A 15882-nucleotide genomic window follows, 5' to 3' on the forward strand; every position below is an offset into this window, starting at 1 on the left:
AATATATGGGGTTCTTTGATATGCTGAATCTAAACATGTATTTAGATTTTTGATTATGGGCCCAGTTTTCAAGTTGGTCCAAATTGGGGTCCAAAATTAAACTTTGTTTGATTTCAACAAAAATTGAATATATGAGGTTCTTTGATATGCTGAATCTAACCATGTATTTAGATTTTTTATTTGTAGGCCCCGCTATCAAATTGGTTCATATTGAGGTCAAAAGGGTCCAAAATTAAACTTTGTTTGATTTCATCGATAATTGAATTATTGGGGTTCTTTGATATGCCAAATCTAACCGTGTTTTTAGATTTTTAATTTGGGTCCCGTTTTTTAAATTGGTCTTCATTGAGGTCCAAAGGGTCCAAAATTAAACTTAGTTTGATTTTAACAAAAATTGAATTCTTGGGGTTCTTTGATATGCTGAATCTAAACATGTGTTTAGATTTTTGATTATGGGCCCAGTTTTCAAGTTGGTCCAAGTTGGGGTCCAAAATTAAACTTTTTTTGATTTCAACAAAAATTGAATATATGGGGTTCTTTGATATGCTGAATCTAACCATGAATTTAGAATTTTTATTTGTGGGCCCCGCTATCAAATTGGTTCATATTGAGGTCAAAAGGGTCCAAAATTAAACTTTGTTTGATTTCATCAAAAATTGAATTATTGGGGTTCTATGATATTCCAAATCTAACCGTGTATTTAGATTTTTAATTTTAAGTCCCGTTTTTTAAATTGGTCTACATTAAGGTCCAAAGGGTCCAAAATTAAACTTAGTTTGATTTTTAGCAAAAATTGAATTCTTGGGGTACTTTGATATGCTGAATCTTAACATGTGTTTAGATTTTTGATTATGGGACCAGTTTTCAAGTTTGTCCAAGTTGGGGTCCAAAATTAAACTTTGTTTGATTTTAACAAAAATTGAATATATGGGGTTCTTTGATATGCTGAATCTAACCATGTATTTTGATTTTGGACATTGGACCATAATAGGTAAATTAAAAAAATTCAAGTTCTTAGACCACATTCTTTCTGTGTCAGAAACTTATGCTGTGTCAAATATTTAATAACAATCCAAATTCAGAGCTGTATCAAGCTTGAATGTTGTGTCCATACTTGCCCCAACTGTTCAGGGTTCGACCTCTGCGGTCGTATCAAGCTGCGCCCCAGCGAAGCATTTTATTTTTATAATGCATCAATTATAACTGTCATCAAACATGGATGTGTACCTGTTCAATGCTGTTGTACTATTTCATGTGCAGCTGGATCTTTATTTGAGCAGACTACATGAAGTTGTCTACACTTTGCTACTAGTTAACCATTTGTGTACTAGAAATGTTGGTAAAAGATTCAACAGGGTATCTGAGAACATATTAAGAAGCAAAGTAGGGTAATATAAAAAGTAGGATATAAGATATATAAAAACATGAAGCACCAAAACTGTGTAAATTTCTGATCGCTCGCTTGCATAAAATGCTTTTCATAGATTTTTTTTTAATATTTCAAAAATAATATCGCTCGCTAGTAAAAAAACCTTTCGCCTGCCAAAAAATGAAACTTTGAAAAAAAAACAAATAAAAAAATTTCGCTCTCTCGCTACCTTTTTTTACAGAAAGTGTCCGAAGAACTAGAAATTAATTTGTTGTGGCCTTATAAAGAAATTAATTTTCTGTTTTTTACTTCTGCAGCTTGTGAAGAATATGTAGATTTACCAGTGCTGCAATCTGGTACTATCTGTCATCTGTACAGTTCGTGTACTGGTGTCACTTGTTGTAGCAGCTTCCCAAGGATCAATAGGAATGTTAACACACAGTTAAAACTGGATCCCTGTAACAGTAAAATGATCATTGGTATTGAGAAGTTTGAGATTACCATCAGCTTGTTTGGATATACATATGGGGAAGTCAAAAATGTAAAATTGCATGGAGTGATTGGTCTTGAGTAAGTACATATAGTACAGGAGAAATAGAGTTGTTTGATTCAGCTAGATAACTTTTTCAACATTTCATTCTGTTCCAGTATTTCATGAGCATTCATAGTCAATATACTATTAGTAGCATCTTAGTTATATAGGGACAGATCACACAAATGCCAATAGATGGAACTTTTAAAGGTAAAATTCAGATCCAGAATCCCTTAGCGGAAATAGGAGAGAATATATAGTAAATATATCACTTTTGAGGTACAATGGATAGGTTCTTCTTTGTAAATACAGCTGTTTCACAAACCATGCCTCTTTTGGGGAGATATATAATACTTTTGTTTACCTACTGGTTCCCAGCTATGATCTCTATGTTTCATCTTGGAGAGACATAACTTTGGAATGTTTCCAGTATAACTATACATGCATAGCAGTCATATTGAAATCTGTGGAAGACCCAAAGTGAAGGGAGGGGTAGTACAGAATTTTAGTATAAGTTAAATTCTGGGCATATAAATGTTGAAAATATGACGCCCAGCCCTATATTTTGACCTTTGAAAAAAAAAGGAGTGCATATGTGCTTTCCATTCTAGGATATAATTTTTTAAGAAACTTCATAGAAAAAGTGGTAGTTTTAGCCAGAAAAGGAGTTCCTATGGGAAATTGCATTATCTATATTTACAGAATTGCAACCTATGTATCAGAAAAATGCATTTTAAGTTTCTTTCACTAAAGAACCTTCAGCATTGACTGAATTGTTTAAGCATCTGAAAGCTTGGCCTGTATAAATGATATGCAAAGAATAAAGAAGAAAATGAAGAAAATATCAGTTTTTTTATCAATACAGTATACAAATATTTTTTTTCGTTGTGCATAAATGTTTCAAAATTTTGTTTTTGGTTTCAGATTCAAGATTGAAAACCTTGAGGAAGAAAGGAAATTTATAGTTGACCTAGAGATGAGTATATGTATGGAGACAAATGGAACATGTGAAATAACTATCCCTGTCTTGATAAGTACAGCCCTACCAAAGGCACCATGTGATTGGAAGAATGATTATGTTCAATCAGGTAAGTGGAAATGAGGATGATTAAGCATAGAAAGTAAAAAATAAATGATATCAATTTCTGTGAACATGACACATGCTTCTGGAATAACTCTCATTACGACATATAAGGTCAAAGAATTGGAAAACAAAATATTATAAAGTGTTTTAGAACATATGAAAAACAAAAAGGGCATAAGAAATAATAGCCAATAAATTAATTATTTGACTTCTCAACCCAAGGAAAATGTTTAAAAAGATCCAGATATTTAAAATTGTTTTTGCAATTTGCATCTCAAAGTGAGGTTAAAGGTTTTTTTAAATAATGCCTTATAATATATAAGAAATTATTTGTGATGCAGTAGAAAAGAAAAAAAAAAAAATGACAAAGCAGAGCTGTTACCAAGAGAAAACCTTTTAGTTTTTACTCAGTCATTGTTGTTTGAAAGTTATAATTTCCTGTTAATGAATGAATCTATTTTTGTTTCAGATTTTTCATTCCTTGGTTTCCTGAATGAGAAAGGTATAGATGTTAATGATAATCTGGATACCAATCAACTGTCTGCCTTGATAGAGAGGTTAGCCATTGGAGATTTCTTGATGGACACACAATGTAGTAGTTCTGCATCTCCCTACAGCGGACATTCAGACGGATGGACTAATTGTAAGTTAGCCTGTGAATATTTACATTTTAGAAGTGTTTATAGAATGTTATATTGGCCTTTATATTATTTTTTTCCTGCTTTACATAATATGTAATTTGTTGATATTACTTACTTGTGTCTGTTTATATCAATATTTTGATGTAGCTTTCTGGAATTTTAACAAAGAATTCTGCTGAAAGCTGTGCTAAGGAATGTCTTTTAACTGGCAAAAATTGGTACAAATTGGGGCAAAATTGCCCCTTTAATGAAATATATTTCAAATTTTCTCTGATTTTTAGAATCAAATGTTGAATCTTTGTACTTTGATAATAAAACATTGCAGTTTTGGTTTGAAATATATCCTTTTTATGGGTTATTCATCCAAGAATGACAATAATTTCAGTAAAATAGAAAAATTATACAAAATCTTGACTATTTATTTTACTTGTACATTCTAAGAAATAATATACTGCACAACTGTTCGCCAAAAAGATATTTAAACAGTTAGTGTATTTTGCGTTTATCTATGCACTTGCGACCAAGTCTGAAAAATCTCACTTATGATGTCATTTTAATGATGCCACTGTCAAATTGTGTCATCAAGGTTAGGATAATATTCATATTGTCTGAATGCTTTTCTTCTGATGCTTAAGAATTGTGTTTAGCAGTTGTATCATACAAGGCCAAACAAACCCAGAATTGTACTTAGCAAAAATAAACTGCTCACAAAAATAAACCTCACTTTCCAGTGTAACATGTAATAATCACTGGTGATTGGATTATCATATATTCATAATCATATAATTACATTACATGTATGTTTCATAATAACACATTTTTATACGCCCGTTTACGGGACGTATTATGGTATACCGTTGTTTTGATTGGCTGACAGCAATCTCGCGTAATTCTGAAAATAACCTTCTTTTCAAAATGAAATGTAACAATAAAGTACACAGGTGAATAAAGAAAACCTTGATAGAAATCGTGTTTTCATGATCCTAGTAAAAAAATGTAATTATAAGTATTGAATGCTTCTTTTAGTAATTTTATAGGGTTGTAAAAGCATTGACCGTGCGCACATTTTTAAAATGAAGCGCTTCTGCGCTTCATACAACATGTACTTCAGTCAATGCTTTTACACCCCAATGAATTTACAAAAAGAAGCATTCAATTCTTAAATATATTTTAGAGGCTAATTTTGTCTTTTTATATTGACAGTATGTGGACAGTTTATGGCAACTCTTCCCACTGTATCAGGCACTGTATGTAATGTTGGCAGTGATTGTACAACTGTCTACTGTTGTTTGCCAGACACCAGAATCGGCAAAAGTTTTGAGACATTTGTGAAGTTTGAACCATGTCTATTCAGACTTAGTGTTGGAATAGACAAACTAACATTCAGTACACTCTTATTTGATTATGAATGGGGTCAGCTGACTGAAGTTTGGTTTTTTGGATATGTCAGAATGGAGTAAGTATATACTCTATAATAAAACATTGTAAATTAAAAACTATCTCAATTTAACATTGTGTTCTTGTCCTGAATTTGTGTGAAATTGTTGCCACTGGATGTTAAGCAATCAACAATTAACCAATCAATTACACACTGTGCAAATCATAATATTGAGCTGTTGTTTAGGGTATAACAATAAATGTTCTTCAGTATTTTAACATGTTTACATCAGACAACTATGTAAAACAGTCAAACTTGTGTTAGTATAATTTAGCTAAATGATCCTAGTAATAACAAAAATTTCATTAATCTGTTAAATTTCTTTAATTTTCAATAACAGAAAATGCTTTGCACATGCACAATCATATTTAAGTTGACAGCTTCAACAAAAAATATTTGTTTTCTATAAATTAAGAGAGCTTTTTATTGCTAAAAAAATACTGTGTCTTTAAACTCATATCATAAACATACACATGATTAAATTGAAATTTATTTTTAAATAGGTTCACAGTAAGAGACTTAGAGATGGAGGGAGATTATTTGATTGATATGAAACTTCAGATTTGTCGTGAGTCAGATACAGAAACAACACCATGTGGAGTTGATATTATAATCTTTGACAAATACAGACTTCCCAAATTGTCATGTGACTGGAATTCAGGACTATATTCAGGTAGAAATTAGTATTTTTATTGAAAACTTTTACATAAATTGGATGACAGTACAAAAGAAAGATAAGGGTATTTGGCAATTTTGACAAAGTAGCAGAAGCTCGACTTAGGCATGCTGTTTCTTGTGAAAAGGGCTGACAACTCTTCAGAGAATACCGTTTGACTTTGATATTTAAACCAGTTTTTTCCCTAAAAATGCAGATTAGAGGCCTATATTGTTTTATTATGATGGAATATACCTATGTTTTGAAATTTTAAAATAATCATTAACTATCTTACTTCTAAAATTATGTAATAAAGTCTATTTGAATTAGGCATCAAGATCCGATACGACCAAAAATAACATTTCAATTTTTTTTCTAAGAATTCCAAGGATTGACAACATGGCTGACAGACAACAGTGTAACCAAGACAGAACCTCTGAGGGGATCAGAAACATCCAAATTAATGTCTGACTCTGGCATAGCATCTTATCTGTATGAACCATCATGTGATCAACAGGGTAGTATGTACTCTGGAAATGTGGGAGGTGTCAAGAATGGTAAGGTTTTTGTACTAGATGTCTGTGGTATAGTTTAGGTTCCGTCAAATGTACTCCTGTGTGTTAGGTGTATTTATATCATATTTGTTGACAGGTTTTTCCGATGGAGGCATTGTTCATATTTGTTGAAATGAACTTATACAATTCATTCACACATTTACCAAGATAAAGCATAAAGCAACTTTTTGGTAATGTTTTTTGAAACAATATTAATTTGTTTATCTTATCTAAATGTAGCTTTAAAGCACTCTTATTTGAATTTCAATTTGTATTTGACCCCAAAAATATATTTTTAATTAATTACAGATTGTGGAACACCTGTTTCTGTCCCTGTTCTACCATCAGGAGTTGTTTGTACTGTTTCCGCTGATACATGTACTGGTCTGGACTGCTGTATCACCATTCCACTAACAAACAAGACGATGAACTTCCGTATTAACATAAACCATTGTTACCAGGACATTACTGTTGGATTGGAATCAATGTACAGAGAATACAAATTACTGGATTACACTTTTGGAACTATGGAACATTTCAACCTGAGAGGAGTTGGAAAAATGGAGTAAGTTTTTGTTCTAAATGGTAGGAATTTTTGTAAACCCTGAAATAATACAGTCAATTTCGAAATTTTATGATGTTTTTATTATTGTGAATATTATGATTAGATAAGTCACGCAAAAATAAAAATTTGCATTATACAGGACAAGGTACGATAAGGCCTGATTTTGGCCCCCCTATTTTCTCATTTTTTAAATTTTGTTTTGGAAAGCTACATATCACGTTAAAATATTACCTTAGGTTTGAAGTTTGTTTGGATGAACTTCAAAACCATTAATTTCAGAAAATGGGTGAGGTGAGGGGGGTAAAAGGGCATAAAAAACGCCAAAAGAAGGAAAAAGTACGATTTTTGGCCATTGTTTCTAAAGATTTAATAGCGTGCGCCTACGTGACCCGGTGAAAGTTATGGCGATTTAGACACCAAAAACAATTCTCATGACCTTGGAATAAAAATAATCCTGGGTCACGTTGGCACAGGCACTAAAAAACTAAAAATTAGTTGTACGGAACACCTGCAAAGTGAATAATAATTACAATATTTGAATAATAACAGAAAGTTTACCCCCCTCACCTCACCCAGTTGCTAAAATTAGTGGTTTTGAAGTTCATCCAAACAAACTTCAAACCTCAGGGAATATTTTAACATAATAAGTAGCTTTCCAAAACAGAATTTAAAAAATGAGAAAATAGGGGGGCCAGAAAACAGGCCTTATCGTACCTTGTCCTTTTAATATCATATTTTGTATGCACTAGTGTTGAAAATCACAATAATAAATCTTGTATTTCAGTCAATTGTTCAACAATCACAAAAAATAAATGCACACTAACATTTCTGAGTTTACAGTATATCTTTACCATGTTGAAATTTATTGTGAAAAAGACAATATCTAGAATGCGGGTATACGAAGCAGATATGATAGTTCAGATACATAATAAAAGTGTCTGGAGAATTGTTCTTATTTCTGTTTAATGTAAGTAACTGACTCATCAGACACTTAAAATATGGAGAGAAATGAATGTTTAAATCTTAAGAAATGTCGAAAATAACACAGGGATTAATGGGTTAAATATTTTAATACATTGACTTCAAAAGTCCAGAGGAGTTTAAAGATATTAAGGAAATGTTAAAAATGTGTAAATCTGAGATCCTTTAATAAAGTAGGATAGTGCAACAGATTTGATATTTCATTTTCAGATACAAAATAGAGGACTTCATTGGTGAGGGAGCTTACTTGATAGACATCAGCTTTTCATTCTGTTTAGAGACAGGAAGTTGTGAATTTACAGAAACTATCATCCAGGGTGTCAAGTTCCCTAAAAAGATATGTACATGGGATGATACATATAGGGTGAAAGGTAAAGATAATTTATAGACTATCATCCAGGGTGTCAAGTTCCCTAAAAAGAAATGTACATGGGATGATACATATAGGCTGAAAGGTAAAGATAATTTATAGAGACTATCATCCAGGGTGTCAAGTTCCCTAAAAAGAAATGTACATGGGATGATACATATAGGCTGAAAGGTAAAGATAATTTATAGAGACTAGCATCCAGGGTGTCAAGTTCCCTAAAAAGAAATTTACATGGGATGATACATATAGGGTGAAAGGTAAAGATAATTTACAGACCATCATTCAGGGTGTCAAGTTCCCTAAAAAGAAATTTACATGGGATGATACATATAGAGTGAAAGGTAAAGATAATTTATAGAGATTATCATCCAGGGTGTCAAGTTCCCTAAAAAGAAATGTACATGGGATGATACATATAGGGTGAAAGGTAAAGATAATTTATAGAGACAATCATCCAGGGTGTCAAGTTCCCTAAAAAGATATGTACATGGGATGATACATATAGGCTGAAAGGTAAAGATAATTTATAGAGACTATCATCCAGGGTGTCAAGTTCCCTAAAAAGAAATGTACATGGGATGATACATATAGGCTGTAAGGTAAAGATAATTTATAGACTATCATCCAGGGTGTCAAGTTCCCTAAAAAGAAATGTACATGGGATGATACATATAGGGTGAATGGTAAAAATAATTTACAGAGACTAGCATCCAGGGTGTCAAGTTCCCTAAAAAGAAATGTACATGGGATGATACATATAGGGTGAAAGGTAAAAATAATTTACAGAGACTATCATCCAGGGTGTCAAGTTCCCTAAAAAGACATGTACATGGGATGATACATATAGGCTGAAAGGTAAAGATAATTTATAGAGACAATCATCCAGGGTGTCAAGTTCCCTAAAAAGAAATGTACATGGGATGATACATATAGGGTGAAAGGTAACGATAATTTATAGAGACTAGCATCCAGGGTGTCAAGTTCCCTAAAAAGAAATGTACATGGGATGATACATATAGGGTGAAAGGTAAAGATAATTTATAGAGACAATCATCCAGGGTGTCAAGTTCCCTAAAAAGATATGTACATGGGATGATACATATAGGCTGAAAGGTAAAGATAATTTATAGACTATCATCCAGGGTGTCAAGTTCCCTAAAAAGAAATGTACATGGGATGATACATATAGGGTGAATGGTAAAAATAATTTACAGAGACTAGCATCCAGGGTGTCAAGTTCCCTAAAAAGAAATGTACATGGGATGATACATATAGGGTGAAAGGTAAAAATAATTTACAGAGACTATCATCCAGGGTGTCAAGTTCCCTAAAAAGACATGTACATGGGATGATACATATAGGCTGAAAGGTAAAGATAATTTATAGAGACAATCATCCAGGGTGTCAAGTTCCCTAAAAAGAAATGTACATGGGATGATACATATAGGGTGAAAGGTAACGATAATTTATAGAGACTATCATCCAGGGTGTCAAGTTCCCTAAAAAAGAAATGTACATGGGATGATACATATAGGGTGAAAGGTAAAGATAATTTATAGACTATCATCCAGGGTGTCAAGTTCCCTAAAAAGAAATGTACATGGGATGATACATATAGGCTGAAAGGTAAAGATAATTTATAGAGACTAGCATCCAGGGTGTCAAGTTCCCTAAAAAGGAATGTACATTGGATGATACATATAGGCTGAAAGGTAAAGATAATTTATAGAGACTAGCATCCAGGGTGTCAAGTTCCCTAAAAAGAAATGTACATGGGATGATACATATAGGCTGAAAGGTAAAGATAATTTATAGAGACTATCATCCAGGGTGTCAAGTTCCCTAAAAAGAAATTTACATGGGATGATACATATAGGGTGAAAGGTAAAGATAATTTATAGACTATCATCCAGGGTGTCAAGTTCCCTAAAAAGAAATGTACATGGGATGATACATATAGGGTGAAAGGTAAAGATAATTTATAGAGACTATCATCCAGGATGTCAAGTTCCCTAAAAAGATATGTACATGGGATGATACATATAGGGTGAAAGGTAAAGATAATTTATAGACTATCATCCAGGGTGTCAAGTTCCCTAAAAAGAAATGTACATGGGATGATACATATAGGCTGAAAGGTAAAGATAATTTATAGAGACTGTCATCCAGGGTGTCAAGTTCCCTAAAAAGAAATGTACATTGGATGATACATATAGGGTGAAAGGTAAAGATAATTTATTGTAATGAAATATCAGACTGTTTGCCATTGAGACACTGTTAATGCTTAAGGGGCGGACCTGTATCCTCTATATATTTTTTGGATTTAATAGATATAAGGATATAAAATGTTGTTGAAAAAACTTCTAAATCTGCAGTGAACTATTTGAAACATCCTCAATTGAAACTCTGATGTCAGATAATTGTTTCATCTAGTTGGATGAAAGGAATTTATGTTCAGCCCGCCCTCCATGTAATTTAGAGCTTGATTTTATGTCACTTATCAGTTGTTGAAACCATATGTTTAATCTTTAAATGTTTTTTTCTGTTCTTTTGTGTTGTTTGGTTGATTTCTTATTGACATTAATCACACATTCATTTATGTATTTATACAGAATGTATGAATGATTGTTTGAATTAGGATTCTGACTCTTACTGTTGGTAATTTCCAAACCTTGTCAACCACTGTGGCAAGTTAACTATGTGACAGAGGAGAGAACCAAACTTGAAAGGAAGACACATTCTATCAAAGAATATTTCTGTGTAACTGTTGTCCCAAATGAGCAACTTTGTGATTAGATGTCATATTTCATAGTTTAAAATGTTTTTTGGTGGATGTTGACAACAGATCTCTGTTTGTTTCTGTTAAAAGACATGGTGTGATAAGGTCCTTATTTGGCCTTATATTTTACTCAATTTTGATTGAAAATTTCCTTGTTTTTCTGCTTTTAAGTTGCACTTGTTTCTTGACTGACTGAACAAATTATGATACTTAGATTGTTTCTTCTAAACATGTTATTAAGTAAAAGAAAATCAGTTAGTAATTTAAAATTCAACAATAATTGATAGTATTTTTACATGTGATATTTGATTTCAGACTTTTCACTGGATCAATGGAGTAGGGAGAGATCTATTGATACAACCCAAGTTTACCCAGCTTATTACATCTCAGAACTTCTACAGAACTTGGACTTAACCAGATACTTTCAATTACCACAATGTAACCGATCTTCTGCTACATATGATTCACCAATCAATGGCTGGATAAAAGGTAAGACGATTTTGGCAGCGATGAGTCATAACAATAAAGCGCTTTTTGCATCTGTAAGTAGACACCTTCTTCCTGTTTTCCAAAACTTTGAATTAGGAATGGTGGTATGCTTAGCACAACAATGTGTGCATTCTTATTTTTAGTATGTTTGTTTTGTTTCAAATTTTGCAAAGTAAATAATTTTCACACTTTCAAGGGACCTTGGACATGTAAAACATTTAAGCATGGCATTTGCAAATTGTTGATATATGATTTGCCTTAAAACAATGTCCTTAATATGTCTGAAATACTTTTGACTGGAATTAAAGCATCCATCTATAAAATTCTAAAAATGATTGAACAAAAAAAAAATCAACTTGAAGAAAAGAAGGGTGGTGATAAAAGGTAGTAAAATTCTCAATGACTCATTCGTAACAGATTCATGATGTAAAGAATTGATTTAGGTGTTTATTGAGTTTGAATGTGGTATGATTGCCAATGAGACAACTATCCACCAAATTACAAAAGTAGTGGATGTAAGCATCAGACAATCGATATGTAGCAGGATTTTCCACTTGAATAGCAAGAAATTTTAACACATGAGAGTACTCACAAGGTCAAAAGTGCATGTACAGCTTCCCATATTAGGTGTAATACCACCATTGATTTTCCCCTATTAGTCTTTGTTAAATTTGCACTTTTCAAAAAATTGTGCAGAATTTATCTTTGCTTCAATTAAAGAAATACTTGGCATGAGTAAAGTTTTATCCTGTCCAGTACTATAGAAAAAATTTCACATAACATTTCATTGCATATAAGAAAACAACCATCACTGGAAATGAACCAATCAAATTTCCCCCTTTTATTAACCTGAGTACAAGCTTTAGTAACCATGTAACCTCAAGTTTCCAAAATATTCTATAGAAACCCCAAATAAAAAAATAATGGTGCTTTTAAATACCCAAGATACATGTATATGTTTATGACCCAGAAATGTTTTACTGCAATGAAATGTAGGATTAATTACCTACAACTGTTAAATTCAAGGGAATATTTTTTTTCGACCTATTTTCGTATGCAACCGGATGTGACGTACTATGATTTGGTGGTATTACACCTAAAGAAGACTTTTTTGTTGAATAAACTGAATGTGACTTTTTTCCTTTGTAATACTGGTTATTTCAAGCATTCCTGTCAAGTTTTGTCATAATCAGTTCAATAGTTTGAGAAAAATCTAGTATAATGTAAGATGACATCTACAGCGATTCGAGCAAAATTTCTTCGAAAGATCCAAACCAAGCCGCATCATGATAGAATATAGTGTGGACCAATAAATTATGAAATATTTATCTCATCTGCCTACAAACAGTTGAATATGGTACAAACGATGACTTTAGGATGATAAATACCACTAATGGACCTCTTTGTCTTCCTTATAAGGTCTGTTTTGGTCCATTTATACCTCTCATTTCCTCAAAATTTCAACTTTTTAGGTCAATAAATTAAAATTTTGGGGTAACTTTCACTCATTTATGATAGAAATGTTATAATAAATGAATAATTAAAGTATTCAAGCTGAATGAACTATCAATATAAAAGTTTACAGTCTCCAAGGAGGTTTCAATAAGTCCTTACGTAAAACTTAAATTTACGCCATGTTCCAGAGAGGGACATAAAAGCTTCTCTTCTAGTGAATAATTTGTTGTTACTGCTTTAAAAATAATTTCATTTACTTATAACTATATATTTATTAAAGTATTTCTTAGGAAAAATTTTCTATTATAGCAGAATATAAGAAATAAGGAGAAAAAGCTCCCCAAAACACTAAGTATGGCTTGTTCTGTCAACTAATATTCATGGTTGAGTCCTAGTTCAAGGAAATTTTCTCATAAAATGTGTTTTGGAGACTTAATCCACTCAAAATATTTCATTTTTTGTAATATTCCACTTGAATAGCAAGAAATTTTAACACATGAGAGTACTCACAAGGTCAAAAGTGCATGTACAGCTTCCCATATTAGGTGTAATACCAACATTGATTTTCCCCTATTAGTCTTTGTTAAATTTGCACTTTTCAAAAAATTGTGCAAAATTTATCTTTGCTTCAAATAAAGAAATACTTGGCATGAGTAAAGTTTTATCCTGTCCAGTACTATAGAAAAAATTTCACATAACATTTCATTGCATATAAGAAAATAACCATCACTGGAAATGAACCAATCAAATTTCCCCCTTTTATTAACCTGTGTACAAGCTTTAGTAACCATGTAACCTCAAGTTTCCAAAATATTCTATAGAAACCCCAAATAAAAAAATAATGGTGCTTTTAAATACCCAAGATACATGTATATGACCCAGAAATGTTTAACTGCAATGAAATGTAGGATTAATTACCTTCAACTGTTAAATTCAAGGGAATATTTTTTTTCAACCTATTTTCGTATGCAACCGGATGTGACGTACTATGATTTGGTGGTATTACACCTATAAACAAAATGATTTGATTTCAGATTGTAATGACACAGAAGTCGTACCTATTTCTACCAATCCAATGACATGTCGACTGAAGTCAGACTGTGCTGCTATCAGCTGTTGTTTAGATGAGAAATTTATCAGCAAGACCTTTGTAGTGGTCTTTGAGATAGATGACTGTGAGAGAAAGATATACATTGGAATAGAAAAACTGAAGTTCTATATTCCTCTACATGACTTTGAATTTGGTAAGATTTGTGTGAATAAAAGAAGACACACATTTGGACTTTAGTATTATTATTCATAAATTTTTCCCCATTTTTTGTAAAAATTTTGTAAGGTGTTTAATGAATGATTTCAAAAATACCTCTCATGAAGTCAAATTTTGTTTTCTAAAATTTCTAAGATTTATTGAAATAATCAATTTTAAAATCCAACCAAGCTTTTAAAATGACTTAGGTTATCAAGTATTCAGAAATAATTGGATCTAACCATAGTCTATAACCACCCAAGCCTATAGATTTTGATACTTGTGTCTACTTATTTTCTTACAGATACATGGCATGAATTCAGTTTAGTAAAGACAATCCGCATAAGGTGAGCTATAGGTAGTTACTGAAAATAGGTTGTTGACTCATTGATAAAGAAATCTGCATTTATTGATATTCTGTCATTGATGAATAGGAAAGAGAGCAATCAATTTCTAAAGATAGCAAATTTCTGATAATAAAAAATTGGTTTCAGAAGAAATGTTTTTTTTTTGTGGATTTATTTTAAAATGATTTGTTCTCATGTTTTAATTTTCAAGAATAAATATATTTAAGGAGATGTGGTATGTTAAATAATATTTTGACCACTTCCTTTGAGAATCAGAACCAGGTTTACATTAGACAGAAAAAAGTGGAAACAAGAATTTTAATGATAGAATGAATTTAACTTTAGGTACAATGTATATAATCTATGGAGTGAAGGAGTATATATGGTGTCCTTGGAGATATCGTCCTGCTGGGAGAGGTATGGTAGTTGTGCTTGGACCCAATCTGTACTGGACTATGCAAGGTTTAAAAAGCAGATGTGTGCTTCACAAATGGCATACCAGAATGCAGGTATGAATTGACAATGGTATAATTACATAATACATATTTAGTAGTAATTTATTGGTAAAAAAAAATTGAAAACGAATTTGTATTACTTAGTTACTTTTTAAATGACTTTGTACACATTATATTTGTTAATTAATTTTTTTTTTAAATGAACTGTGTGATTGTAATTTAGAAAATGATAAAAAAAAATCACCAACTAACAGTTGATTCTTAATACGCTCAAAAATTAAAAGTTGTTTTGCTTAAGATGCCACATTATGTTTTGGTTTGTAGATGAATTTAAGTAATTTGAATGATTTCTAGTACAAGTGGCTACTTTATTTTACAAAGCTTCCCACTCTTTTTACATCAGATAATTTTCAAATATGAAAAAAAAATGTACCCAGACATGATTGCTGATCATTTGTGTAGGCAATTCCAAACATACAAATTAAGACTAGATGTATGAAGACAAATTTAATTTGATTTCAGGCTTCTCTCTGACAACATGGGCTACAAGTAGAAGCATTGACAAGGATGCTATGACTAAAACGGACCTTACACGACTCTACGATGAACTGGACATTGCTTGGTATCTAAAGAACACATGTGACTTTGAAATGTCACCGTTTATAGCTAATGGATGGAATAATAGTAAGTATTAATTCCTTGTTTACAGTTTTATATATTAAATTTGATTGTAACACGTAGTTGGAAACACCTTTGAGGCCTGGCAATATGATTAAGATCTTCTATACTAGGACAAAAAATCTTATGGAGTGAAGTGAAAGGTCTGATTTTAAGATGTGAGAAGGGGGATGGGGAGATAGATAAAATGTTTTCCAGCAAAGTTGTGAATGCATTGTATAGAACAATCTCTGATACTGGTTTG

At 31.8% G+C, this 15882-nt stretch overlaps 1 protein-coding gene across 1 annotated transcript in view; it reads left to right on the forward strand.

The window, feature by feature from the left end:
* Positions 1-1636: 1636 nt before the first annotated feature.
* LOC127720826 (uncharacterized) overlaps positions 1637-15882 on the forward strand; it is a 53649-nt gene continuing 39403 nt past the window's right edge. Inside the window, exons 1-13 of the mRNA XM_052227575.1 lie at positions 1637-1939; positions 2826-2989; positions 3455-3628; positions 4830-5082; positions 5568-5737; positions 6100-6276; positions 6583-6838; positions 8030-8190; positions 11284-11457; positions 13947-14156; positions 14463-14505; positions 14851-15014; positions 15483-15644. Of these exons, the coding sequence (XP_052083535.1) occupies positions 1839-1939; positions 2826-2989; positions 3455-3628; positions 4830-5082; positions 5568-5737; positions 6100-6276; positions 6583-6838; positions 8030-8190; positions 11284-11457; positions 13947-14156; positions 14463-14505; positions 14851-15014; positions 15483-15644 (2209 nt within the window). The 5' untranslated portion in view covers positions 1637-1838. The remainder of the gene's footprint in view (positions 1940-2825; positions 2990-3454; positions 3629-4829; positions 5083-5567; positions 5738-6099; positions 6277-6582; positions 6839-8029; positions 8191-11283; positions 11458-13946; positions 14157-14462; positions 14506-14850; positions 15015-15482; positions 15645-15882) is intronic.

This window comes from Mytilus californianus, unplaced genomic scaffold, assembly GCF_021869535.1.
Source record: "Mytilus californianus isolate M0D057914Y unplaced genomic scaffold, xbMytCali1.0.p SCAF_11, whole genome shotgun sequence".
Taxonomy (NCBI): domain Eukaryota; kingdom Metazoa; phylum Mollusca; class Bivalvia; order Mytilida; family Mytilidae; genus Mytilus; species Mytilus californianus.